Raw genomic sequence first — 23513 nt, forward strand, 5'->3', positions numbered from 1 at the left:
GGCCTTGTTGGTGTGAACACTGAGTATCCTCACTTGCTCATCAGAGACCTGTCAGAAGAGGAGTTCAGCTCCGGGGTCATCAGGGCAGCAGCACACACTGAAACGATGGGAAATGCTAAGAGAGAGAGGGACAAAAAAAGGAAATAGAAAAGTGTTTTCCCTTTGATTAGAAAGGATCTGACCTAAAATCATCCTTTGCACCTGTTATTGTTAGCACACAAACCACCTGGGATCAACTTATTGTCACTGGTATTGTGACATTTTAGCTGTGTTTACAACCTTGACATACGGTGTTCTTAATAGAAAGTAGCTATCTTAAGCTAACGGCTAGTTTAAAGTGATACTCCATCACCCACATCTTTCAGACTCCACACAGTTTGTAACGCTGGCTTTCTGTTAACAATTTCCTCCAAACCCACACCAAGGCAACCCTGATGACATCACTACAGTATGACATCATCAGGGTTTATTTTTCAGACTTTCTCAGAGCTTCCTTCAGAGCCACAGAAGACATTATACAATTGTGTTCACAGTCTAATTACTACTAACGATGTCTTGTAAACTGACTTTGATGTGTAAACTGAGTGCAATGGCCCTTTACAATAGAAACACACATGAGACCACTAGAGGGCAACAATGAATAACAAAACTTCAGAGCTGTCTGTGGCAGAAACTTGTCCGTTCACTTCAGCTGCAGTGTTTGGTTTGACTGGTCTCATTACACCACTGTGTGCACACTGGACATGACAGCATGTAAAAATCTGTCTGCTCCATTAGACTGGATGACAGATAGAGAGGCGCTAAGTAGATTCAGCACCTGCCTCTCACCTCTGTGGAGGAGTCACCCAAACAGGTGCAAACAGCTGCAGCTGGAACAATACTGTCTGAATAAATGTCCCACTTAAATCCACAGCTGAAACTATTAGTCATTTATTAAATTAGCAACAATTTTGATAATAGATTAATGGTTATACCTGCTTAATCAAGCAAACAATGGCAAATATTTTCTGGCTGCAGCTTCTCAAATGTGAAGATTTGCTGCTCTTTTCTGTTTTATATCATTGTAAAAAAGAATAAACTTAGATTTTTGACCTCTGGTTGGACAAAACAGGAGAATTGAAGATATCGCCTTGGATTCTAATAGCCATTTTTTTCCTTAAATTTCATAAACTAAACAATTGATGAATGTAAGGGTGCAGGTTTTGTGAGGGTTTTTTGAGGGTCCTCTGCCAGAAAGCTTTAAAACACTTAATTTCCTGCTTTCTGCGTATTTTTTGCACCAATCTGTGTATTTTCTGCATCAATTTTTGATGTTAATATCTTTAATTTTGTCAAAAATAAAAGTGCTACTTTCACGATTTTAATTGGAAGGGCACAAATGCAAAGTCTAAATATTGAGGGGGACATGTCCCAGGTGACCCCCCCCCCCCTGAAATCTACACATATGGATTAATGTAACTATATCAGATTAATCAATAATGAAAATATAAGGACTTGCAAGTGACCCAGTTTGCATACAGCTATATGGGATAGAACTCTGTACACCTGTCAGGTTCAACAATAACCTCAACGTCTGCCTGAAAAATATTTCACTCCACATTCGACTACAACAGTCAGGGATAAGTAGCTAATGTCAACCTGTTTTACTAACAATGGACGGACCTGCTCACCTGTTCTCTCAGATGGTTGTCACTCTCAAGAGATGCTTTTCACAGCAAACATAGTGTCCCATTAAACCACAACAGTGCTACAATGACAATATGAAGACCTTAAAACCAAAGCAGCTAAATGAAAGTCAGTCCTCATTAATTTCATTAATTAAAAATCTCTTTTACCACGTGTGATGTGTCAAAATGTCAGGTGTATGTAACCTTTCCATTAGGGCTGCAACTAACGATTATTTTAATTGTCGACTAATCTGTCGATTATTTCTTCGATTAGTCAACTTATCATTTTATCGAAAAATGTGTTAAAATGTTGAAAAATGTCGGTCTGTCTCTCCCAAACCCCAAAATTATGTCATCTTGTTTCGTACTCACGCCAAAGGGTTTTAGTTCACCGTCATGGGAGAGTGTGTGAAGCTGCCAATATTTGAACGTAAGAAGCTGCAGTAAGAGTATTTTGGGGAACTTTTATAATACTTTTCTATGAAAAATGACTCAAACCGATTAGTCGACTACTAACATAGTCACCGATTATTTTAATAGTCGATTAGTCATCGATTAGTCGACTAATCATTGCAGCCCTACTTCCCATGGCTTCTTTTTGCCTTATATGAGCATTTATATTCTGCCTTCCTGTTGCCTATGATCTGTCTTATTGTAGTGAACTTTATGTTTTCCTTTTCACCCGGAAAAGACTGTTTTCTCTAAAACTAACTACAGTGTAATTTGGATTCAGCCTGTAAACAGTCACAGATAATAATGATTTGGCATCAACTTGGCTTTGAGTCTAAAAATCTTCCTTAAAATGACAAAAAAAGTCTTTCAGTTTGTATTAACTGATTAAAGAAAAACATCCATTGTACCAACAAATCATAAATAATATATTTTATAGTTTGAATACCCACTCTTTAAACATCACCATCAATGTTACTGTAAATATAAGTATGCTGTATATTCACCTACTTCATTTATATAAAATAACCTATTACATTAATGAATCAATATTTATTTCAGTACTCTGTGCTTTTGCACTATTTTATTCCTATTTACGATCTACACACTGTAAGTTGTTAAATCTTTATTTTTGCCTTTGTTCAGCTTTGTTATCTTTGTTTCTTGCCTATTTCTTTGTCTATATTATTTCCAACAAATGTGTTAGATCATTATTTAGACTCTACTGTATGAAGGATTTCAAACATACATCTTGTTGTTATTCATGTTATTCATTGTCATGCTGTGAGAAGGCAGAGGTGTTGGCGTTGGATGAGGGCGCATGGAGCAGCCAGTGTGGGTACAGTAGGAGGGCACTGATGATGAGGAGGCTCTGTGGTGCTGAAGGCTATAATATCCGAGAATTCAGATCATCATCACCATCATCTGAAGTAGAGGGAAACTGCTCCACAAATCTCTTCCGCACAAGCTCCTCCTTAAACCCTCCTGTCTCAAACTTGAAGATTGGCGGTGCCAGTTTAGCAGCAGCAGCAGCAGCGCCTCGGCTTCCTCCCGTTAACCGGTGACTGATTTTTAAAAAAAAACAAAATGCGGTTTATCTTTAATTTGGGACACACCTGGAGCACCTGTCCGAGCCGACTGTTGAGTATGTGCTTTTATCATTTAGTGTAATGGTCGTCAATAACACTTCAAAAACAAGAGCAGAAACACCTCTGGGCAGACACATGGACTCGCTGGAACATCCCATGATACAAGTAAGTTAATTAACATTTAAATGACATGCCATTTTTATGTAACAGCGCGGTGTAGTTGTCGAAAGTTAGCTTAGCATGCGAAAGAAGCAGGTCAACTTTAGCTCACCTGTCCACTTCCTCGCGCCCATTGGTGGCTGCTATCTTACATTAAGTTTTGATGACGTGCCGTCAGTCGCGAGGACATCGCCTCGTGAGTGCCCGTTTTTGAATTTTAACGGTCGGTTTAAATTCAAAGTGCCGTTGAAGCTGGTATGTTTTAATATTAATTTACGTTGCTGTGAATCAGGTTGGTGACTCAACATTTTTTTTGTCTTTTAAGCAAAGTATCTGTTTTAATGGATTTAAAATATACTTAAAACATCATAAATATTTAATTTGGTTGTGGTTATTTTGGTTATTTTTCAGGACTTATTTACATTTTCAAGTGGAGCCATTTTAGTCAAGTGAAGGAGGAAGTTTTTGCTTCCTTTACTTAGGGACTGTTCGTTACTAATGAGGTGGGAGGGGGTGTTTCAAAAAGGGGGAGCCACACCAAATATTTTTTTAAGCATTTGGGATATACTTGTGTTTTTTTATTAAATTGAAAGTGTTGTTGAAGCTGTTATATTTGAATGTTAATTTATGTTGCCGTGAATGAGGTTGTTGACTCAAAAGTTTTTGTCTTTTTAGCCAAGTACCATACCAGAAACGTTTTATTTGGTTGTGGTTATTTTTCTGGACTTTTTACAGTTTCAAGTGAAACCATTGTGGTCCAGCAATGGAAGATGCCATGCCAAATAATTTTTCAAGAAGTGGGGAAGGACTTATGTTTGTTTTTTTGGGGTTTTTTTTGGCTTAGGGGTAGGGTTAGGCAATGTAACGACTATGTACAATATATTGATATATTTTCAAGCAAGATATAAATGTAGACAATGGCGTTTATATTGGTATAGGGTAAAGTTGTGTTACATAATGTATGCTAGTGTGCATCTCTCCTCTCTCAAAGCTCAGCCTCACTCACTCACTCACAAGTTTTCCAGCAACACAAAGAGAGACATGAAGCTGCTACTCTGTTTCATCTGTCTGTTATTTAGTCTACAGTGTGACACTGGTCTATGTGTTGCTATGGGATTAATTAAATTACCGCAGTTGCACAGTGCTGTGCTGTATGTGTGGCAGACTGAACCGCTTGATTGTGTCAGGTCACAGGTGAGCTTTGTTTGCTAGTTTGTGTGTGAGGTGAAGCCCAACGCATCGCCGTTCCTCTTGGCAGTTGTAGTCTATAGTGTGACACTGAGACAGCGCCTGGATGCAGGCAACAGATGTGTTTAAAAAAATGCAGCAGCAACACAGACACAGACAGATGAGGACGAAGTGTCTCTCGCTCCTTTCCTCCCTCGGTCTCTCTGTTGATGCAGTTTTACAATAAAATTAATAGCCTAAATAAATAAAAATACTTAAATCTTTTTCCAGTACTAGATTCATTTGAAAGGTGATGGAAAATGACTTTTTAACCCCTTTGAATTTTATTGTGATCACAGTCTGTTTTTATTAAAGTGATTGTGACTTCTCAAATGTGGCTTTGACTTCAACATGAAGCCCATTTCACAGAAAATACATTCAGCCTGGAAATATAGAGATATGAATTTTTGTCTATATCGCCCAGCTGTCCTTAAGGGGGACAGAGTATACAACTTCAAATGGCTGTATTTTGTTTTTATTTTAAATACGCTCTGAACCCCAAACTTTGCCTGTGGGTTTGGAAGGCATGTTTTTCTTTTAAAAATCCACAAATTTACGCCAATTATCATACCTTGAAACTGTTGGAGAAAAAAAAGTAATTAGAGTTGGATTTTCAAATTACCGACGGTTCTTGAACACTACAACATAGGCTTCCATTAAAAAAAAACCAGCAAAACCTAAGCTTTGAATAATAATATTTGATCAAAATCACTTTGTTTTACAAAACATTTGCACCAACCAAAGACACTATAACAAAAGATAACGCATCATAAGCTGTGCCAATGGTATGAAATGGTATTGACTTCCTGTCTCGTAAGTGGGCGTGGACGTCTCACCCCTGTATACCCCAACCTCATTTGGAAGTGCTGGGAATATCTGTGGATGACATCACATTCAAAACAATACAAAACTATAGTACATGTTTGATGCTTATTCTGCCTCTTGTTATTATCTGCTAGCTTGTTGTCTGAGATCAACCAAATGTAAGATCATGTCAGATGTTGCCAGATCTCGCTAGTGTGTTGCTAAGACAGAGACATGTCTATAACAAAGTTAATTGTCTCCTGATTTGTCTGTCTGAAAAAATGCCATTTCAGTGTCATCCAAACTATTATAATCTGTACTTACGTTCACTTTTCACTTTGGAATAGATAGCCCCAGGACCGCTGCTAGCCTCCTCAAGAGGCAGGGCACTGGCAAAACCCACATGACACAGATGCAGGAAGTGACTCTAAAGTGGGCCGTTATGGTCTCTGCACTAACTAACCAGAATGCACGACAAGAGTGAAAAACCAAGGCTTTTTTTTTCAACTCCAGAATTTCATCCTCAACTTTAAGTTTTAAATATTAAATATCAAAGAGCACATTTATAATAACTAATTTATAGTGGAGGGAGCGTCATGCAAGCCACACCCACCTCTGAAAAATAAAGAACAGTCCCTTAGCCAAATAAAGTAGTGATACAACAATGTATAAATACACAAAAAAAAGTAAAAGTCTTTATTTTTTCAATGATGTGTTGACGTATTAGCAGCTTGCTAATGTTGCAGCTGTTAAAAGTAAAGCAAATTTTAACTAATTTGCTGTTGGGTGGTTTGAATCATATCATATTTCACTCAACCATCAATCATTTATTCGTCACATGTAGGGTATACAAGTATAGGTACAGTGAAATGTGATCCTATCTGCTCTTCTAACTTGTGCACTGTAATTTATTTTAAAAACTGATCAGATGTTTTGACCAAAAATTCATAATCTGCAAAGTAACTGCAGATGTCAGATAAAGGTAGTGGAGGAAAAAGTGCAGTATTCTCCTGCCAGTGTAAATTATAAAAACACGAGTACTTCTTAATGGTACTTGAGTAAATGTACTTAGTTTTGTCTCACCATTGTTTTATATATAAAATATTACAGAATGGATTATACATTATCTTTCTCGTGCAGCAAAGAGCATTTGTTTAACATGTATTATGCTGTTTCTGTTTGGCTTATTGAGGTTAATTAAACCGCATCCTTTTCCTCCAGACTCTTTCTTTGCAGCTCAAACTGTTCTACATGACTGGCTCCTAAGAAACAGTCTGAATATCTCGCTGTCTCTTTTTATATGCATGATTAACATGTCCCGGGGGAGCGGGCTGGAATAAAAGGCAGATTTGAAATGAATTTCTGTTTTTCAGTTACTACTAGCAACACATGCTGGATGAACACTTGAGCTGAGAGCATTACTTTTCCAGACCCTCCTCATATCAGCTTGCATATTTGAGACCACCCACATAATTACCATTGTTTTATGATACATGTCATAATATTACACTTCAAATAAAACATCCAAAGCTGTATTTAACTAATTGAACTAACAGTGAGGCTCTTTATCTGCACTAAAAGGATAGGTTCGCTTTTTTTAAGCCTGTGTTTAAACAGTACTCACATGCTCATATACATGTAGAGCTGAACCAGTTATTCTGTTTGCACATTGTCAGAAAGATAATAAGGAACTTTTTGGTTACTGATAAATAGTTTAAGGGCTGCAACCAACTATTACTTACATTGACGATTCATCTGCAAACCATTTTCTCCATTAAAATAATCATTTGGTCACGAGATGTCAGGAAACAGAAGAAAATGCCCACCAAAGTCCATGCTGATGTCATCAAATAGCTTGTTTTGTCCAGCCAGCGGTCCAAAACCCCAAAATATTCAGTTTACTGTGATTTAAACAGAGAAATGTAGAAAATCCTTCTCGAGGCAGCAACCCAGTTTTGGCGTTTTTGTTTAAAAGATGTCTTCAGTTATTATCAAAATAGCTTTCTGACATTTAATAGACCAAACGCTTTGATAATGAAAACAACTGCAGTCCTACTTGGAAGACAAAACGTTTTTTGTCCCTTATGTTTTACATTGGAGTAGTGTTAGGAAGAGATCCCCATAAAAACACGAAAGTAGCAGAGGACTTTTATTGTGACATCATTAAAGACATTTACACTGTAAATTGGCAGATAAAAATTCACCTGAATGCATGAAAGTGGCAGAGGACGTTTATTTTGATAACATTAAAGACATTTATGCTGTAAATTTGCACATAAAAATTCACTTGAATAAATAAAAGTAGCAGAGGACTTTTATTTCGACATCATTAAAGACATTTACACTGTAAATTGTAGAGTTGTACCAATACTGATACCAGTATCGGAAATGCCTCCGATAATACCTAAAATGCGGTATCGGGTATCGGCGAGTACAGCCTATGACCAATCCAATACCACGTCTTGCCTCATGTCATTACGCATACGCACACTACAGGCAAACGAAACGGAAACGGAGGGGAGTTTAAAAAGCATTATACTGTAGCCTTTAAAATGTCTTTTTTACCAAATTGTGTGGCTGCACAGAGGGCAGACCTGTGTCTTGATCTGTGTCAACACTGGATAATAATAATTTAAAAAAAGTTTTATGGCATTCATTGTACTATTATTTATTTCTTAATATTTTACAGAGTTTCAGGAGTTGAGACATAAAACATCTCATCCCATCCAATGTTTTTTTTTTTTTATGCGCTGGTATCAGATTGGTACTCGGTATTGGCAGATACATAAGATTCGGTTACCGGAATCAGTATCAGGAAGGAAAAAGTGGTATCGGTACATCTCTAGTAAATTGGCACATACAAATTCCCGTGAACACACGGAAGTAGCAGAGGACTTTTATTTTGACATCATTAAAGACATTTACACACCGTAAACCGCCGGATAAAAATTCACCTGAATCCACAAAGGTGGCAGAGGACTTTTATTTCTACAACATTAAAGACATTTACACCTTAAATTGGCGGATAAAGATTCACCTGAATGCAGGAAATTAAGTGTTTGACACACAAAATATCCTGTTCTAGGACCCCGAAACCCTCCGTTTCATATGTGTCCCTCCTCAATGATGAAATAAAGAAAGTACGAAAGGCTAGTGTGGACAGGAGGAACTATAAAAGCAACAATAAACAGTTTAAGTGTACATATGGGCATGTATTGTATTTAGGCCTGGAAAAGACGTGCTTCTTTTTTAACAGTTTCACTCTCTCTTTTTTGGCTCTCTGTAGTCTCAAGGCAAAGGAGCTCGAAGGAAAGGTCGATTTAAAGGTTCAGATGGCAGCACCTCCTCTGACACCACAACCAACAGCCTTGTTCGCCAGGTAAGGACGACAGTTCACTTTTCAAATGCATTTAAACTTTGGGGCACCCCTTTGTCTTAGGGGTTAAGCGAAAATGCTTGGTTGAATCTGACTGAGGATCTTTGTTGCATGTCCTTCCTCATCTCTCTTCTCTTCATTTCTTTTCATGTCTCTACTATCAGCTGTCTGATACATAAAATATAGAGATTGCTAAAGCAAACAGTGCCAAAGCCTGTGGACTATACACAGAGGCAAGGGGAGAGTAGGTTTCTACTGCGTACAGACAAAGTTTTGTTTGTTCCTGATCGTTTTATGCCGCATACGTGAGTATCATAATGAGTAATAACATTTCTTGGCTACGGTTGCTTCATTAAGGAATGTAACACTTGTTTGCATGCACGAGTGTGCATGTTAATCCTTGATGGTAACTGGCATGAGAGCCAGCCTCAGTCATCATCATCTGTCAGGCATGAGATATGCATTGGAGTGAAAGCCCTCTGTAAACACTGTTGGGTACAGTATGTTAAGTGGAGGCCTCTCCTCTGTGCTGCATCCTCAGCAGTGACACAGTGGTCTGTTATAAAACAGACCCTGTGAGGTACACACTCGACGTGTCTGGTATTTGTTGAGCAGACCTGCAAGGGACAAGATGGGCTGGGTTAAGGATGCGCGCCCCTGCCTAAATGTTTCTGCCTTTTTTGGAGGAGGCTCACATTGCCTTGTCTTTGGCACAGTAGCTGCAGAGCGACGGGAAGCTGGAGGAGATCAGAGCAAAAAAGCGGCACCTCCTGGCCTGCCGTCTGCTTCGTCTCAAGGCCATCGAGAACTTCTGAATGAGCTGCTATCATCATCAGCTCAGCGGGAGCTGCTTAGTGAGAAATCTCCTCATTTCACCATCACCCGTGGGAGCTCGTGCCCATTCCCACAGTCCTGTCCCCAAATGTTCCCCTCCAGTCTGAGTCATCACAGATAAACTCAATTATACTGAGAGTGAGCATCTTTCTGCAACATAACACCACATCCTACAGAAACGAGAGGCCATTAAAGTAAAAGACAGTAGAGGGATGTGGTGAGAGTGGAGGAGTAATGTGTTTCAGGGTCAGTAAGGCCCTCGCATGCCGAGCAGAAATATCCTCTTTTAGATATTTGCCGCAAGAGGGCCCCAGAAATAGCAGACCTTCCAGTAACTTCTCTTCTGTTTGGATAATAATGTAAATACTGTTTTTCAGTTGTGTTATAACAGCAGTTTCAATCTAACCCTATTTCCCTCGCCCTCATGCTCCATCATACTGCCTGGGATTATTTTCACTTTTCACAGAAGAATGAGAACGTAATATTTACATCGCTGAACTAACACCATCCAGGGAAAGTATGAAGCTAACGTTTGTGTGGTCACCTCACTGCCTATTCATCAATCTGTCATTTGGTTCTCGTTCCTCATTGTTTTATCATTTCTCTCCTCACCATCAACGGTTAAAGCTCATGTTTTCTAAAGAATGTTTTCAGACTGGATTTAAGATTTTGTATATTGTCTTTTGCTCTCCCTCCTGTCTGACCTGTTGTTTTTTGTGCCTCATAGTCCTGGCATCCCTGTAGGCGTCTTTAGAACAGCTAAGGCTGGCCAAGGTCACTGTGTGATCGATCCACCGCCGCTTCGAGCGTCATAAAAATGGCTTTCCAGTAACTGCACATAAACAGTTCCTAAAAGACAGAATTACTCATGCTGCTAGAGATAGAGGGCAGAGGGCAGACAGAGAGTAGGTTGAGAGAGAAAGGATGAGAGACGTTCCCTGTGGTCATGGCCTGATGCCCGGGGGAGTATGGAGGAGGCTGGGAAGGGCGGAGGTCCAGGCCAGCCCCAACCGCTCAGCCGTGGGAGTAGCGAGGTCAGTATTGAGCTGGAGCGCAGCCCTCCATTGAGAAGGAAGGAGGGCAGAAATGTTGTAGATTTGTCAGCAAACTTCAACATCAGGTGGATGGTTTATTTTTTATTTTTGTGGAGGTGGTCTCCTCCTGCAGTGTAAGCAAAGACAAGGTCTCACCAAACATTTTGTGATTTGTAGCGCTTTGTCCATCTGTTTATGCACATGGTGAGCGGCTACAGATGCTAGTAAATAGTATCGAGATTAGGATCACATTCTCTACATCATTGTTTTAGCACTCTGCATGGATTTCCTTTTACAGTCCAGACATTTACGTCAACCCATTTCTCAGGGAGCATAAAAACAGATGTTTGAGCATCAAGCTGCTGAAAGCTGATATATCTGTTTGTCCATCTCGTGCTTAGTTGAAGGAGTACTTTGACTTTTGGGCTTATTTGCTTTCTTGCTGAGAGTTAGGCTGTTTTTGCATGTGTTCAGGTATTTTTTAAAACTGATATTCTCGTCCTCCATTTAAAAAAAAAAAAATCTCCATCCACACTAGAAAGCAAAGTGACCCTAAACTCCAGCTGGCGTTAGCTGCCTTTCTCAGTCTCCCCTTGTCACAAAAAGTGTACAGGCTAACGCTGACTTAATTGAAACACCTACAGGAGATCTCATCAGTGTTGACTGTTAGATATAAGGATGAAAGAGCTCACTCAACATACAAGTGATGCTCTGGACATGCTTATGTTTTCCTTCCATTTCTCACTGACAGCAGTCCCACTTTGGTAAGTGTCCCACCATCTGCTGGTTCAACCGGGCCTGATTTCAAACCGTTGTTTTTGGCAGACTATAAACCGTGGATGCTGAGGTGGAGCAAAAGCATTGGGTGCAGCAGATGTCTTAGTTCGTCCGTGAAGTGGTGCAGCAAAACTAGGTTCGGTGTAAAGAAGTCATGGAACCAAGCAGTGCTAACAAGATGCAAACAAAGTGGAAGTCCGCCATTGTTGTAGTTGTTTCTAGCATATACTCATTACACTAAGCAACAATGGGCATGCGTAAAATGAGTTAACGTCATCGTTTCCCAAATGATGCATTTTACATGTCCACACTGACGCAGAGTAACTGGAGTTTTGAAATGGCTGCGCCTTAGAAGGTGTTTTAATTAGTCTGAGTTGTAGTGACCTAAAACGTGGAGGAAAATGTACTTTTATCAAACATGCAAACAACAAAGGGCCATAGATGCGATGACTAGCTTAGCCTAGCTTAGCTTAAAGACTGGAAGCAAGGGGAAACAGTTAGCCTGGCTCTGTCCAAAGGTAGCAAAGTCTGCCTATCAGCACCTCTTAAGCTCACTAATTAACACTTTAGTCTTTGTACAGATTAAACAAACAGATATAAAGTGAATATTTGAAAATTTGCTGTTTTATTGACTATTTCTTTGCCAGGAGCAGGTGCCAGGTAGCCAGTGGAAACTCTAGAAGTTACTACTCTAGAACTAGTTCAGCACATATTCATCTGTAAAGTAGTAAACTGTCATTTATACGCTTTGGTTTTTGATCAAACAAAACAAATAAGATCAAACAGTTACCAGGCTAGCTGTTTCTGGTCTTTATGCTAAGCTAAGCTAAGCTAACCATCTGCTGTCTGTAGCTTCATATTTAGACATCTCAGAAGCAAAAAAGCAAGCAAAGCATATTTTTACAAACTATTTCTTTAAACTTTTTCTGTTTTCAAAACACAATATAACTATCTTTTAGTGTGCACAGTCAATTTTATGGATGAGTGCTGTATTTTCTAATCCCATTGGAAACTCAAAACAGCCAATAGGTGTAAATGTGAGTGACTGTCCATCTGTAGACTGGCAATGTGTTTAGAGAGGCTGTCTTGTGCCTAATGCATCCTGGGAAACGATCCAGCCCCCCATGACCCTGAATAATAATAAACTTTCTTTATATAGCCCTTCTCTAAAAACAGAGTTAACAAAGTGCTTTATAGAGAGTGAGAAACAAAGCTCAGAGCAAACAACAGGATTAAACACGAAGGGGAGAACTGCTTGAAAGCGAGTCTACAAAAGTTTGTCCTAAGTAGTGGATTTAAAAAAAGACACCGACTTTACAGGCATAATTTCTTCTGTCAGGCTGTTCCAAAAAGTAGGATCTCTAATGATGAATGTCTGATCACCTTTTTTTTCTTATATTCATTGCTGAGGCAGTGTGACCTCTGGCTCTTGTAAAATATTAGATTTAAGATGTAGTTATTGATAGCAGACTATAAAAGTGTTTACCAAATCATCTCTGTAACTGACAGGTAACACATGAAGGGAAACCTAAATTTGAAGGAAACAAAGCAAAACAATGGAATAAGAAGGCAGGTAATAAAATGACTGAATCAATTCACTATCAAAGCATCTGCCAAAACGATTTTAGGGGCTCAGGGGAGATAACTTGAATGAGACTTTCGCTGCATTAGAAACAATATAAGGTAACAATGAGAGATAAGCATAAGCAGCAGAGCATTATGTCATAATTAACCTCTTGCTGCTTCCCACACTCACACTGTTTATGTAAATGGTTGCACCAGGCCGGTATCGCCTCCACCTCCATCCCTATATAACAGTGTGTCTTGATGTCTCCCACTGCAGCAGCTTTTGTGTGGCACATTGAACACACACACATTGTTGCAGTGCGACCCTCTCTGTCTGCTATGTCAGGCTGGAGATATGGATTTGGTGATGAAAGGCTGCCTGACAGGGCATGGTGAGGGCAGGAAACCCCTCTTACTCTCTTCCTGATTGCGGGCATTTTTCTTTTTCATCATTCTCTGAATTATATTTTCTCTTAATGGAGAGAAGGGGTGACGCAAATAGCTTATTTCTGACTCTTATCAGATCTGGCAACCCTTGGCTTTTTATGTAACAAATACCAGTGCCATACTGTAGTGGTAAGGAGAAGCTGCCACTGGAAATCTTGGAAAAGTGAAGTGTAACATTAACCCTGCAGACCTTTGCCTGAACTTTGAGCTACGTATGTCATAGTTTTCCAACAGCACATATTGCCGGAGAGCCATATGTGTTTTCTGGCATCAAACTGCAGTAATGATGCATGGAGTTAAATACTGTAAATGTGGAAATGTTCAAATGTGGAACCATTGCCACTCTATCAGCCATGATAGAAGCACCAGACTGCCATCTAGTGGTAAAATCAATGACTGCAAGTATTTAACTATGAGATCACTGACAGTATCAGTGCCAGAGGAACTAAATCAAGCTGCAAAATCTGTATTTGGGCTCTGAATTTCTCCTGATCATGGTGAGGGAGCTGCATCTATCCCTGACATTTAATACTAAACCCACCAGGGGCGTTTCTTTTTTATATATACATATGTTTTACTGTTAGGGGGGATCCCTTATTTCATTTTTAGGGTTTTTATATAGTTCTGTAGCTTTCCAGTAGTGTCCCTTATGTATTTAAATCTGAATAGTCAAATTTTGTGTATGTTTTAGCATCAAAATGTTTTTTTCCAAGCCCCTCTAAAAACTTTTTCCCACATGATGTGACGTAGTTACTACATATAAATCCGACTACTCCTGTGTATGCCACGTTAATTCAGTTACGATAATACAAACAAATTAAACAATCTATTCAGCAGTAGACCAGCAGCCCCTGTGTTCTGTGAGGTAAAATCACTGTTTCTTTCAATGGAGGCTGGTGGCTGTGAAGAGGGTGATATAATGGCCTCGGTTCCATGTTGGAAAGGGTTCTGACTGCAAGGTAAAGCAGTGAAATTATCTAAATGTAGTGTATACTTGAAGTCATTTTTTTTAGGAGGCTGAAATACCTTTTGCTGCAGCCCCCATCCAAAGCCACCAGACTCCTTTCACAGAAATATATATTTACCTTGCAGAACACAAGGAGTTGCTTGCCAACCGTCTGCTGCCTCTGATCAGTTAGTTTATTTGTATTATTGAAACTGAATTAACATGGTGCCCACAGCAGTACATTTCTTAGCTTCTGTGCCATGGTACTTTTAATTTGCTTCTCAAAACTGGAAACCTGTTGACCGCATCTACTGTAAGTAACACACTTGCTATGGTTTTATAAATGTGTTTATACCGTATAAATGCAGTATGACAGTATACTGAATCTCAGTGTGTGTTCACCTGGTTAGATAAAGGTTTAAAAATAATAGAATAGCACCATCTTCCGCTTCCAAGCGAACACTTTCCTCTCACTCCATGCTTACACTGTCAGCAAACGGGGGTGGGGGGCACTGCAACCTACGTTGCCACTTTTTGCTAACAGCTGAGTGGGAGTTTGCATTTGAAAAACAGGAAAAATTATGCAGATGGACCTGCCCTCAAAAAAAAAGTTCAAGTTTATTGTCACATTCATACATTAAAAAGTACAGTATACATTCATTGCAATGAAACACATTATGCCCTGGCTCTCTCTCAACCTGAGAATAAAATGATAGTAGCATATTATTAAGAAGGTAGCAGCATATAATGAAACATAAGTAACCCACAGCATCTGCAGTCCTTAAGTGCTAAAAATGTAAGTAACAAGCAAATGTGAAAAAAGAGGGAAAGAACACATAGAGAGATTTGCTACAAACACTTGAGCAGATCGTGCTTTGCCTTCACAGTGACCTGAATCCAAGTTTCTCAGCCTCCACACTCGCCCCACCCTGCTGTGTTACAGCGAAGGCTAAATTAATTTGGCACTGATTTGATGCACTGCCCCCCTTGTGGACAAGGTCAATGCTTTCTGCTGTTATTATGAGTGATCAAAGTCTTCAGTTTACATAACAGTCCATCAAAATGTTATATGACACGTCATTTCAGGTTATAAGGATGGAGGCAGCACATTACAGAGCTTTTCTGCACCAGTGATTTGAGGAAAAATACTTTGAATCATTCATACTTTGTGGATTTGTATTGCTATTACTCATATTTTAGTCGTGTTTGTAAGCATGTGAGTGCTGCTGGGATTTTATGTTGCTGCTTTACTTGTGTTGAAATCTCAACAAAGCGTTTCCTGAAGTCCAAGGTGATTTTCAAACAGCTTGTATTGTCCAGCCAACAACCCACAAACCAAAGACTTTCAGTTTACTACCACACAAGACAAAGAAAAGGAGGAATTCCTCTCAGTTGAGAAGCCGTCAGTTGTTTCTGTTGTATTCATATTTCTTTCACTACAATTGGCACGACACCTAGACTGTGTACTGGGACAGTGAGCCTTCTGAAGTTATTCACAATGCAGCATGTTTTTTTAATCCTGAGATGGATGCATTTAATTAGCTCCATCCCAGGTACTGGAACTTTGGTCTCGTCATCAGATGTCTGCTGCCTCTGTGATTGATTAAGACTGTCTTCTGGGTAGTGATGGAGACGTGTATGTCTTTCTTTGTTGCATTTCTTGGTTTATCACAGTTGGTTTCTATCAGCTTGACAATTATTGTTTCATGTACGTGTTAATTTAACAGATATGATATCAAGAGGGGATGCTGTTTTTTTAGATAAATGATCTCAGTTATAGTTTCAATGATGTGTCTGAAAAGCATAATGAACCTGAACTAAACAGGCAGTATTTCAGTTTGTGGACATGATCAGTATTTTTCATGACGTCAGCAGCAGCTGAGTAATGATGACTTCCCAAAGGGGGGACAGGCTTTGTCAGATGACCTGATAGATGGCAGTTCCTTCTCACTGTAAGGTGCACATCTCTGTGTTTATAATGATGCCATTCCATCACAGCGGACACATGTCAACCCGTGAATTATTGACAGTGATCTAAAGGAGCTCCAATGTTGATGAAAGATGCTGCCAGATTTATGTTGGGCTGAGCGCTCTGTTAGACCGGAGCAGGAGATATATACCACTGCTGTATTGATACTATCACTGATGAGCACGAAGCTTTACAGCAGGATACACACCATCTGCACAGGGCCACTTGAGTCCAGAAATGCTGCCTGTATTGTCCAAAACATGACTCTGATCCAAAGACCTTGTACTTAAAGACAAACCTTCCTTTTTGCGTGTGTGTATGTAGTATTAGTATTTAATTAGTGAACTTAAGAGGTGTGGGTAGTCTGATTTGGTTACATTTGGACAAAGCCAGGCTGATGTTTCCTCCTGTTTTCAGTCTTCATGCTAAACTAAACTTCCTGGCTTCTGGCTGTAGCTTCATATTTAGCATGTTTACATATAAGACATCACTTGATTTGTCAGATTTTGTGCAGCTTTCATTGCAGCCACAAAATACATTATACAGTAGTTGTCATATATGAAGTAGCACTCCAAAAGAAAGAGACTTTGATGTGTCAGATTGGTGGAGTTCCCCTTAAAATTGAACCCAAACATTCAAAGAAAACATTCATTTGACTCAAGAGGCCGTATCTAACACCTGGTGCAAAGCGGTGCACAGTGCAGCACAGCTGTCAGTGCTAGTTTCAGTCCAATGAAGTTGTCACTTTCACAGCCAGTAAACCCATCTGTGCTCTCATGGGTGTGTAGGTCTTAAAATGAGGTGTGGTCAGGCACATTATTGCCATATTTCTATTTTGAGGCAGCAGAACGTGATTGCACCATTTAGCAAGAGAAACCTGGTCTAAAGTCAATAGGGCAGTATTTTCCTGCTATTTACAGGGGAAGTTATTCAGATTGTAAGAAGCACTTACGTAGGTCCGTTCACAACACTCTGCTTGCTACATATACAGGGACACACAGATGGGTTGTGTGCTGGTGAAATAACTCATCATTATGAGGAAAATGTTAATTACAGATCTGCTGTCTGCTGCTGCTCCGCTGCAGACTCCCCATTAAGAGAGACACTGTGCGCTTTTACGGATGAGGAGCAGTGTTACTTTCTTGATTATTTCTGAAGCTAAAAGTTTACTTTAGTTTCCTCTGTCAAGTTTATAACTACAGTTGTTAGTTTTTTTCTGCTTAAATGTGGCACAATATTCGCTGCAGTGATATCACTGCTCTTGCTGCGTTATGCTCAGGAGAAAAACGCTTTCTTTTCAAGTTTGCAGGATCCGCAGTGCAAGTAGCCGTGCGCCAAATGCAGGTGCACCTTGCTTTTAAGTCATTGGATTGGATGACACTCTGGTCGAACGACTTCGTGTTACACCCAAACACGCCGATGGTTAATTAAGGGACTAAATACAATGTCTGCGTCTTACTCTGCACCCAGATTATGTGTCATTTTAACTAACAAAGTGGAGTTGGACATGCCCCACATGGACTTGCACTATGCACTTTAGACAATGCACAACAGATCGTTTAGATTACCAGCTGAGGAAACAGCCACCAGAGCCCAAAACTAATTGTAGCTAAGTATAGGTGCCCTTCTTGGTACTTCTTATGATGCCTTCTTTTTCAAACCTCAAGGGTTAAAAGTGCAATATGATATAGACAGCCAAGTATTTTATTTCTATAAGGAGCAACTGCTTGGTGAATCCTCCTGATTTGTAGAGTCAGATAGTTGAGTTTGTCTTTATCTGTCTGACTGAAATCATGTTGTTATTTTCCTGCCAAACTGCAGTCGCTGTGTGGCACCTCATGCACTGATAGAGTGTGTGTCGCAGCAGATCAGACAAGCTGCCCATTTTCTTTATGAAACAAATTTTCGGCTCTTCAGTATCAAAGTCAGCTCAGCACATTTTTAAGATGGAACACACTATTTATGAGGCTGCAATAAAGAGAGGGTGACAATTAGGGTATTATGGGAAAGCACCACAGCCAAGTGCTTTTCACAGAAAGATACCAAAACAATGGCCATCTTTTAACATCGATATGCCATCTTAATTATCTTAATATTTGATTCTGAGCTGTCATCCTTTTAAAATACTCTCTGAAAGGCACTACTTTACATTTCCAGTAAGCCCTTCAATAAAAACTTTTAGCTTATTAAATGTGACAAGATCTTTACTCTTGCAGAATACATTTACATAATTAATGCATGAAGTAGAAAGATTACCAACTCTTTCACCAAATTGTACCATCCAGTCAAATTATGCAAATATTATTGAACTGAGTCGAGACTGTTGAATGCAACCCAACTGAACTGATGCAGCTTCATTAAAAGCCATGATGTGTTTTCTGTAATGCCTCCTGATATAACTTCATGTTCCCACAGATTCCTTTCATTTACAAATGTCTTAAATTGATGAATTATTTGCAAGCTTTAAAAGACATTTCAAAGCCAAAGGGCATTGTTAATTCATTTGAATTCAGTCCATCACTCATGCTGTGTGTCCTTGTTGCAAGATTAGATTCAAAAACTCGTCCACAGTCATGCTGTGTATATGGATATCACCTCTGCAGCACCCCTCCACATGTGTCTCTCATTGAACACTGAGGCAGAGAGAGAGTATTTGCACTTCTGGCTGACACAGCAGTTACGACGCAGCAGTGAGGCTGCCAGTCAGTCTGGACTCAATCACCTGAACGCAGTGGGGAAGGGCAACAGTGGAGTGGAGGTGTGTGACGGGAAGAAACAATCACACAAGCCCTGCGTTCACACTCGGCATGACTGAACTGTGCGAGCGACTTCCCTCTGCACCACAGGCTAGAGTTGTGCTGCTGCTCGGCTCTCTGCACGAGACACACACACACTCTTCCTCTGTAACATGAAAGCACAGTGCAGTCTCTTCAGCAACCAGTAGCTATGTCAGCCTCTGTCCTAACCACTCACACAGAGAAAGTATGAAGGTTAACGCAATGCAAATGAGGAGTGCAGGACACAAAGGGAAAAAAATTAAGTGAAGAGGCAGTAAAATCTGTGTATAAAGGGCAGACAGTAAGTCAGGAAGAGAGCCAGAGTGTGTGTGTCAAGCTTTTAAAGCAGACTGAACCTTGGATGAAAGGAGGCGGAGAGTAAAGAGGCGGCATCCTCCCATCAGGAAGCAAGGGACAGCGGTCAATAAAGGACACTCAGAACTCCACCTCCTTCCCATGCTGAGAAGGAACTTGTGTGTGTGATGATGAGTGTGTCTAAATCCACCACCAGCTGAACCAGTGTGCCAGCCTGCAACTGTACCTCTCTGCCACAGCACAGCAGCACTGCAGAGGATTTGGCAGCCCAGAGGATCTGCTGGAGCGCTTACAGATTTCGGGGTGGGGTAAACAGTCAGTTCAGACGTGCACCTCACTGTCAGCTCGTGGACACTCTGCTGCAACAGTCTGGATATGGGTAGAAGATGAGGAGGAGGAGGGGGCATCAGAATCTGACTTTTTGAATCCTGAGAGTTTCTGAGTCGGGGGGGGATTTGGCGTACACGTGGGGGGTGGGTGGACAGAAGTAGGGGGCTGGTGTGGATACGTCAGTCCTCTGCTCTCCTCTGCTCACTCCTCCGGTAAAGATCTCCTCTGTCCTCGTCATCTTCTCTGCGTCTTTTGGTGGTCTGCACCCCCCGTGGGCCAAGTGTGCAGGCATGGACCGAGGCTGAGCGGATGCTGCTGCCTGACAGGGAGTCTGTGAGACGGCCGTCCGTTCCTCCCCGCCCTGGTCCCCTTCATGCCGTGCTGTGGGCTGGGCCATCGCCGGAGAGCACAGCTTCCATATGTGAGTTTGTGGCTCCGGTGCTGATTTATCACAAGGGTTAGAGGAGAGAGTGTGCGTGAGAGAGATTAAAAGAAGCTGATAAAGCCGACGGTTGCCAGCATGTGTGGACTAATGTGCTTAATGCGCTATATTATGATTGTTTCACAATGGGTTGTGCTGTATGAATAATTAATTTGTGCTGTTCCAATACATGCACAACTTTACTGAAAATGTCAGTGCTGCTTCAAAGCACCACACTGAATGGATCAGTGGAAAACTGCCAGCTTTGCCCTTCGATGTTGATCACTGTTCTGTGTGAGATCTCTATCCTGAACCAGTCCTAAATGCTGCAGGATTTAGCTGAAATATTTCAGCTGCACTGGCCTGACAGTTTTCTGCAGAGCTCTGTTCATGCCGCCAGACACGATAAATCTTTTATTTCATATTTATTCCGGGACACAGCTGAGGTTGTAATGTTATTGAAAACAGAGGGTTCACACTGCAGGCACATGCCCGGTTGACAGCTCTACTTTATTGGGTTTTGCTGGTTTATTTCATGTGTCCTTTGAGTTTTAGTGTCTGGTATTAAAAGCTGTGTATTACAAGGATAAAAACAACTGTGGCTGTTTGGTTTAATGAATGCAGTGAGAGGAAAATGTGGGTGTGCTTCTGATAACAGGTATGACTTGAGATGGGAAATCTGATGATGCATGCATTTTTTTCCGTCCTGTCCTTTCCATCCTTCATTCTGTCATTCAGCTATGGTTGTTTTCTGTAGATTTGTTTGTGTAGCGCAAAAAGGACAAGGGATTAGCCTGTTTTCTTGAGTCTCTATCACACCAACAGAGCAATGCAAAGATGTGGATGTTTTTCTTATTTTTTTATCTCCACACAATCCTCCAGTACTGCAGATAAATACGGTCCTCCCTAATTGAGTTTTACCACTAGATGGCCGTATTACACTTTTACTCTCGCTCACACACAAGCACACACAGACACAGACACACACACACACACGCTCATAAATGCATAAACGCACCATTTCCATGCAGAGAGAAAATGCTCTAACACCCCCTAGGCTCAGAAATAAAGTTTTCATGAGGTGTAATTTTTTTATTTTATTGTCCAAAATGAGTTATGATCTCATCCCCACTTCTAAGAGAGAAGCTGATTGGACAAAATATCCTGAGCTCAGTGAGCCACAGCAGCCTAATATTGACTAAAACAATTATATGTCAGTACAGAAAGGTCTGTGTGTTTGTTTAATAGTTTGAGGACCTACTCCTCTAATGTGACATAATTACGGGGTATTACAGCTCAAATGTTAGTAGTTACCACTGTGCAAAGTTTGTTTGCAGCCCAGCTACTGTAGCGCTGAAACAATTAGTCCATCTACATTTGGAAAATTGATTTTAACATGCCAAACATTTGCTGATTCTGGTTTCTCAGTAATGAGGATTTGCTGCTTTGTTGTCTCTTGTATGATAGTAGTAAAGTAAGTAGGATTAGGGTGAAGGGTTAAAAAAATCTGGCCATTTCTCACAATTTTCCCATGTTACACAACAAAAAAAAAGATAAATAATCAGCAAATCTGCTGATTATTTATCTTTGAAATTAATTTTTATGCACAGGCTTTAGCATAGTCTTGTTACCACAAGTGGTTACAACCATGCAAGCAGTACCTTCAACGAAAGGGAAAGTCTTGGATAAGCCTATGACAAGATTCCAGGTTAAAAAGAAATTCTTGCGGGGTTTACAAACTTTATACCAGAGTTTTTCTAAAGGCAGAAGAGAGAGCACCTTATTTTGATCAACACTGAGATCAAGATTATTTATCATTATTGATTTTAGTCTTCTTGGCCTTCATGCATTCATTGTACTGATGGTTGTGGTGTTTATTTCAGGAGGTTTTAAGAGTTAGCTGTGTTGCTTTGCGGCTCAGACACAACTTTATGCACTCTTTGCATGTAACTTGTCCTCTTCTAAATCTGAAATACAAAAAAATGGATCATAATAGTTGTTAAACCATTCGTTTTGCCCATCTGCAGTTGCAACAGTCAGGAATGTTTTTCACAGGCTGCTGCTGCAGGGTGTGCGCTCAGTGGCACGACAGCTTTTCAAAAGTGGAAGCTGGCTCTTAGTTTAGGAAGCGCTCGATTTGATAGGCAGCAAAGTTTTTTTTTATAAGTGGAACACATATTTAATGTTAGCATCACAATCGATCTTGTTCATTTGACTGTAGGGAGCCAAAATCGTGATTAGTATTTGATTAATTGTGCAACCCTAGTGAAAAATCAGGAGTTATGTTCTGTAATTCCTTCACCAGTTTGTGAATTATGGAGACACATTTCAAAAGGATCTAACTCCAAAATAAAGTATAATTGATTTCTGAGTGGTGGGTGAGGGAATAAGGGAAACACCTTTTGGCAAAACTTTTCTTTAGTGCTTTATCAAAAGACTATTAAGCTGGGTCCCTCACAAAACAATAACAGAAGCCACACCAAAGCAGCAAACATCAGTCGACCTGAAGGTTAGGCTGTGCTACCTGCCTGATTGACACTGTCTGGCCTCACACAGAATGAAACTAATGATGTTTTAAAGCAGCGGTCTTCAATTTGTTAAGTTAAACATTTAGAAATTATCACTGTGAAGTAACCTTTTATGGAAAAGTGGGAAACTAACTCATGATACATTTAACTTCAACACATAGCGGACAACTTGCAAATAATCAGATAAAAATGCTAATTATTTTCTTCATTTATCAGTTAATAGTTGGTTGTATTAGATGGTGAAAAATGCGCATCACAATTTATGGTCAAGATAATGTCCTCAAACTGTCCAAAAACTAAAAGTACTGAGTTTATCATTCAATAAGATAAAGAAAAGCAGAAAATCGACACAATTGGGTTGTTTGGCAATTTAAATTGAATAATTACCTCAACAAGAAATTAATTATCAAAATTATCTGTTGACTAACCCATAAAATCAATTAATTGTTCCAGCCCTAATAGACGAATTTGCTAAAGAGCAATGAGCACCAGGTCACAAACACAAGCTTAAAACAGCATGCTCATATAAAGTTTCCGGGCTTTATAGGTTAACAAGGATCACCTGAATGCTCGATTAAACAACTGACAGGTGCAGAATGCATTATGTAAGGCTTAGGGCTGCAAGTGATACACTAGTTGTGTCATTTTTAAAATCCAGCCAATAGAAGGCTGCTTTTCTTTGGAGCAGCCTTTGAATGTGGACCAAGACTTTTGGGCCCATTATGACGTATTCTGTCTAGAAATGTGGACTTTGAAGGTCCAGCCTCTGAATGGGACGACAGCTTTATCCCCTCACAT

The 23513-nt window shown here is 40.1% G+C and overlaps 1 protein-coding gene across 1 annotated transcript in view; it reads left to right on the top strand.

The window, feature by feature from the left end:
• The first annotated feature begins 3249 nt into the window (after window positions 1-3249).
• The window catches only part of cacnb2a (calcium channel, voltage-dependent, beta 2a), a 97937-nt gene continuing 77673 nt past the window's right edge, over window positions 3250-23513 (top strand). Inside the window, exons 1-2 of the mRNA XM_050057104.1 lie at window positions 3250-3370; window positions 8682-8774. Of these exons, the coding sequence (XP_049913061.1) occupies window positions 3287-3370; window positions 8682-8774 (177 nt within the window). The 5' untranslated portion in view covers window positions 3250-3286. The remainder of the gene's footprint in view (window positions 3371-8681; window positions 8775-23513) is intronic.

This window comes from Epinephelus moara, chromosome 11, assembly GCF_006386435.1.
Source record: "Epinephelus moara isolate mb chromosome 11, YSFRI_EMoa_1.0, whole genome shotgun sequence".
In the NCBI taxonomy this organism is placed as follows: Eukaryota; Metazoa; Chordata; class Actinopteri; order Perciformes; family Serranidae; genus Epinephelus; species Epinephelus moara.